Source organism: Populus nigra, chromosome 9 (genome assembly GCF_951802175.1).
Source record: "Populus nigra chromosome 9, ddPopNigr1.1, whole genome shotgun sequence".
In the NCBI taxonomy this organism is placed as follows: domain Eukaryota; kingdom Viridiplantae; phylum Streptophyta; class Magnoliopsida; order Malpighiales; family Salicaceae; genus Populus; species Populus nigra.
In genome coordinates, this window is record NC_084860.1 from 12,376,917 (window position 1) to 12,382,475 (window position 5,559).

General features: G+C 35.8%; 1 protein-coding gene across 1 annotated transcript; it reads right to left on the bottom strand.

The window, feature by feature from the left end:
• Positions 1–811: 811 nt before the first annotated feature.
• LOC133703027 (uncharacterized) lies at positions 812–5,338 on the bottom strand. The gene is made up of 4 exons (XM_062127415.1): positions 5,056–5,338; positions 3,279–3,401; positions 1,355–1,474; positions 812–1,085 (listed from the first exon to the last, which is right to left on the bottom strand). Exons 1-4 carry the CDS (start codon positions 5,090–5,092, stop codon positions 1,021–1,023), a joined length of 345 nt encoding a protein of 114 aa, XP_061983399.1. The 5' UTR covers positions 5,093–5,338; the 3' UTR covers positions 812–1,020.
• Between the last annotated feature and the right edge of the window lie 221 nt (positions 5,339–5,559).

Here is a 5,559-nt window from a genome sequence, read left to right on the forward strand (position 1 = left end):
TCTCCAGCCGGGTCGTGGGCTCCAGGGAGATCTGTACTTAAGCTCTCATCTGAGCCTCTCATCTTTTAACCAAGGTGACTCCTCTCTTTCGTCATAGGATGATCACTCGCATGTATTTGGTGTCTGCTTTGCCCAGTAGATTCTTGTGGTCACTTGTCATTACTTTACTTGGTGACAAACCTTTAGCTTGTGTCGAGTCACCGCGCTATTAATCTTGTCTCATTCATTCAGGGCACCTGTGACTAAGAGACTCCATCTCTACAGTGATGGAGTCTAGTCTTGACTTTCACAAAAAGATTTTCCAAACCTGAAGCTTCCCTTGGCAATTTGCCCAAATTACACCAATGATCTATTTTGTGGGGAAAAAAAAGAAATATCAAGTCTTTTATTAGCTTTCACTCCATGAAAATCCAATAATGCTTTACTCCTACAATGCGGTAAACCAATTCCTTCATTCAGTCTCTACCATCCTGCTTTCTAACGTGCTTCACAAGACTTGTTTTCTATGCATCCTTTCCATACGCCCGAGCTAACTATTCTGGTTATAGAGCAACCTTTATTGTTGCAATTTCTCCATGGCTGCTTTGTAATTTAGATTTTCTTTTACTGTACAAAGTGCAAATCTTTACAAGGTTCCATGGTTTTGTAGTTTGTAAACCTATAAAATCCAGAAACCTATGAAAACTCTTCAAATCCCCATGTCTGAGAGGACTGATCAAAGAACAAATCTCAACTCAATAATGTGGTCGAACACCGACAACACCGCCCACTAGCAAGCAACCAATCTCTGGCTATGAAGGTTATTTCAAAAAAAAAAAAAAAAACACATCTTTTCACTAAATTCAAACAATTGTTATGCTGTTGTAAGTAAACCAGGACTACAGCAGAGCAGGAAAGTCCAATTGAAAATGTAAATGCAATAAAATGTCCCAACTTTTTGGAAAGCATTATATGAGATAATATACATGATTTACATTCAATCCTGTGCACACGGTGCTAATTGATCTCTGTTCTCTGTTTTTAAGTTTCTCTGATCAAATTTGTTGGCTCACTCAAAACGTACTTGGGTAGTTCATATTTTGCACCTGTGGGAACATTTTGAAGACAACATGAAAATAAGATATATATCAAATATCTATCACATACATAGAAAAACCAGCACATGATAAACTCTATCGGTATAAGAAACCTTTAGCATACTCTTAGCAAAAGGTGCCAGAACTATTACAAAACTATTGCAGAAATGTAACGAATCTGTACATCCTGGTTTTGCAAACAGAAAAATCACTGCTTTCTTAGAGATTTGATGTTGAGCACAAAAGTTTATGCAATAAGTAACTGAAGGATCAAATACCTCTTTCATCATAGCATATTGTCAAATCAGCATTTTGAACGATAACACCAGCACTGTCCACAATTGCTTGCGCAAGGGATAGTTCAGCATCGGCAGCAGCTCGAAGTGCATCCCAAATCTCTGGCATCCGAAAAATTGGAATAAATATCACAGATTTAGATGTAATAAATTACTTGAAAGCATATTTTAGACTTCTTTGTATAAATGTAAGGCAATCAGATATTTTTTTTGTCCTAGAAGATCCAAAACCTTTTCACCTTTACACATAAGAACTTTTAGCAAGACTAGACAGATGGCGAGACAGCATTATGAATATTTGATCTTCAGATGCGATAATTTCTCCTCTCTGTCCCATCTTTTATCAGCTACAAAAAAAGAAAAACACATCTACTAACCACTGAAGTGATAAATTAAACTTCATATGTGGTAACCTCTCCTGCACATCCCTTTCTTTTTAGAACAGGAAAAAAGAATTTTACTAACCACTGAAATGGTAAAAATGCTGATTCAGTTGGGCAGTTAATGATGCTATGATGAAGCCTTGGAATGTAACAGGCTAGGTTGACATGTGTTTGCTATTGTCACACGTACAGTATTGGTATGACTTGTGTATGATATAGAGACACAAGTCGGCAGTAGTTCCTGTCATTGTTGCCTGCAGTAATATATATGGGGTAACCTATGCAGATATTCAGGTCCAGTTACAACTTTTACTTGATCCTCAGGGCATTCTTGAAGCACCTATGACGACAATATAAGATCTACAATAGCAGAAATGGGGCAGGCTGGACTAAATAAAAATCCTAGGAATTGTTATATCATATTCTTCACTAACACTATACGTCATATTCATTATTCCAAAACGATTCTATCCCTCGCTTCCTTTTTTTACCATTGCCAGATATAATTTCTACTCTTTTTGTCTTTGGCAATTGAAGGTGGCCTAAATATAGACTGAATAATAGAAGCATATGTGGTAGGCCTTGCAAACAACATTAAGATTCTCAAGTTAAAGTAAAAATATTACGAGTAGAAATAGATCTCTCACAATTGCAATGGCAAACTATCATTAAAGAGAGTGGAAACCTAATTTACAATGCACATCTCCAGCAGTGCCAATGGCCAAACTGTCATCAAGGAGAGTGGAACCTTAAAATCACAAGGCGCATCTCCAGTCTGAGCATTTACACATTCTAAATTTCCAACAATTCCTTGTATATCCACAAAAAGGAGGCAGCTAATTGTAAATCTTTAAATGAACAGCCAGGAATAGTCTTTTGAAAATCTTCATGGATGCTTCAGCATAATGACACCCTTTCTCATTACAAGCCAAAACATAAAAGTTCATCTCAGCAGAGTAATGTTTTATTATAATTATGTGCTTGAAATACGCACACTGATTAGAGTCATGACAGACAATTTGTAGGTAACAACTGATGGGGGGCATCCAAATCAGACCCCTCTTCAGTTTGAATATTTTTCATAGCACAGCAATTCAGAAAGTTTGCGATTGTTTTCTTTATGTTCATCCCTAAGCTTTCAGTGACAGTTATGCATGAACACATATGAATCACAGTCCTATCAATGTAATATGGTGGCAATTTCTCAGGTTCTTCGCAATCCCCCACTCTGTAAGGTTTCCAATATTTTGGACCTGCACCTCTCCATGTAATTGCTCTTGAGAATTCTTACTTACTGTTATTCTGTATTTCAATGTCACTCTGGGATTTTATATATATATATATATATATAGTAACAAAAGAACAGAGATTTCCATATTCAACAAAAGATCATTTATTAATTTCTTCTCATTCATAAAGTAATTATTACTCAACCCAAGAGAGGTGTAGTATCCAGAGGTTTATGTTTATGAAAATTTCTAGTGAAGGGCTATAGGTGATATTACATTCCAAGGAAACACTACCTTTCCTTCCACCATAGTGAGGTGCAGTATCCCAAAATTCATCACGCATCTGCATAAGCTGAGACTTTGTAATAGGCTGAGGATGCTTCCAAGGTTTTGGCTTCCTGATTTTCTTCACGTTCCCTGTCATAATCACAAGTCTCTATTAATCAGCATAATTATATAAGGAATGATTGCCATTCTCCTTCACTGGCAACTGTTGCCTAACATTGAACCCTTAGTAATGGAATCAAGGAAGTGACAGAAAAGGGCATGTTATGACTTTATGCATAAGACATACCACGAAGTGTGCATGTGTGTAAAGAAAAGAAAGGGGGCATTCCTTAGAACTGCAGGTTAAATTTGAGTGTTCCAGTTTTATTATTTTACATGAAGCGGCAATGTAACAAAGCAGACAGCAAGGAAATGCAAATAAAATTCACTGCTCCTCTCCTTAATTGTCTATCCAGCCTCAGTAACTGAGTTTTCTAGACACCCTCACCTCCTCCAAAAAAAATAAAAAAAACACACTCGCACACGCACACAGAGAAGAGAATAGTCCAGAAACAACAAAATAAAACATAGAAAATATAAGCAAACTGAAGAGTACACAGGCACAACCAAATGCATGGACACATAAGATCCGTGTCTCCCAGACATGTGCACATGTGAAGAGATGTCAAGTACAAAAGCTTTATGGATTACAAACTTTAAAAGCCAGCATAGAAGATGCTTTTACATATGGGTTACATAAATATGGTAACCAAAGGAAGTTTGAAACTGATGCAGAAATTTACAGAAGTCCGTCGGTAATTGAAGATTTCAGTATTCCAGCAATGAAATGTGCCAACAGAACATACTTACCAAACATTCTTAATTAGATCTAAAAAAACAAGCACATTTTTAACCAAAAAAGGTAATTAAGTTGTTCCGTGCTAGCATAAATGGAAGCTAAGCTGGAATTGAATCAGCGATCACTTTCTGTAGATATACAACTACTACGTCTATATAGTAATACCATCATCTTAAATCTAAATCCCCGCGCGGAAAAGAAAACACACACCTATAACTGTAATTTGAAGCCAGTTAAAATGCCGCTTAAAACAATGATTAGACTCAAATCTCTCGATGATAACAGACTTAAAAAATACCCAACCACTCATCTACAGCCCTTTGAAATTGCACCAAGCTCTCAAACCGATAACAAATGACACTCATTTCTTCTATTCATTTGATTTTATCAATCACAAATCTATACAAAGAAAAAGAATGAAACCACAGCATCCAGTCAAACATGTAGTAGTTCTTGAATATGTTTCGAAATGAATGAAATCTTCAGCTTTTTATTCTGTTTTACGGTTAATAGATTTATCAGGAAATTGAATAATTCTCTCTTTATGTGCTTACCGATATCCAATACAGAACCATTTTAACCTAATTTAAATCCTAAAACTGTGAAATCTATCATTTAATCACTCACTAGAAATTAAAATCTCAGCATCACAAAAAAAAAATCATAAAGATTCTCAACAGATTGAGAAATCACGGCATGCATTGTAATAACAATACAGAAAACAGAAAGCTAACAATCTTATTATTTGCAAAACATAACGTCCAAAATCAGTTACGATTAGAGTATGCCCTTTTCTTTTCTTTTTCCCGGCAACAACAACAACAATAATATAAAAAACATCCAAAACAGACATTGGGTAATTACAATTATTTTCTTAAGGTTTCTCGGCAACCAAACAAACAAATAGAAAAGGAAGAAAGATCATTAGAGAGAGAAAGAGGTTACCGTCTGATTTAGCTTGTGAGGATCCCGCACATCCCATTCTGAATTTGCTGTAAACACTAAACACTCACCTCAAAAGAAAGAGAGAGAGAGAGAGAGAGCTCTCAGTGAAGCTTCATTGAAACGCAAGTCAAAACGAAGTTCCCTTTGGTCTCTGCTGGTTCCTAGAGAGAGAAAAAGAGTGGTTTATGTTTATATTTATTTATTTAGAGGGGGAGAGGGTTTGGTATTTTAGTTTCCAGTGAGAGTCGTAAGATGACGTTGATGATGGTATATAATTAATTATTCATGATGATGATCATCATTGCTTGATTATAAGATAATTTTAATGGAGAAGCAAGAGCGAGAAGCGGGTGAGGTCGGAGGGGGCTTTTCGTAATTTTGTGATTCATTACTGGGTGGGTTTCTGTGCACTTTTTAAATAAGAATAGGTAAAAAAGAAAAGGGGGAAAGAACTAAAGAATTATTTCTAAAAATAGATAAAGATATTCTTATTAAAACAAATAA

Excerpts from the sequence above, each read along its gene's own strand:
- LOC133703027 (XM_062127415.1), bottom strand. The coding sequence starts at position 5,092 with ATGGGATGTGCGGGATCCTCACAAGCTAAATCAGACG. Across the intron at positions 3,402-5,055 it reads CTCACAAGCTAAATCAGACG|GGAACGTGAAGAAAATCAGG; the intron begins GTAACCTCTTTC and ends TGATTATGACAG. Across the intron at positions 1,086-1,354 it reads AATATGCTATGATGAAAGAG|GTGCAAAATATGAACTACCC; the intron begins GTATTTGATCCT and ends ATGTTCCCACAG.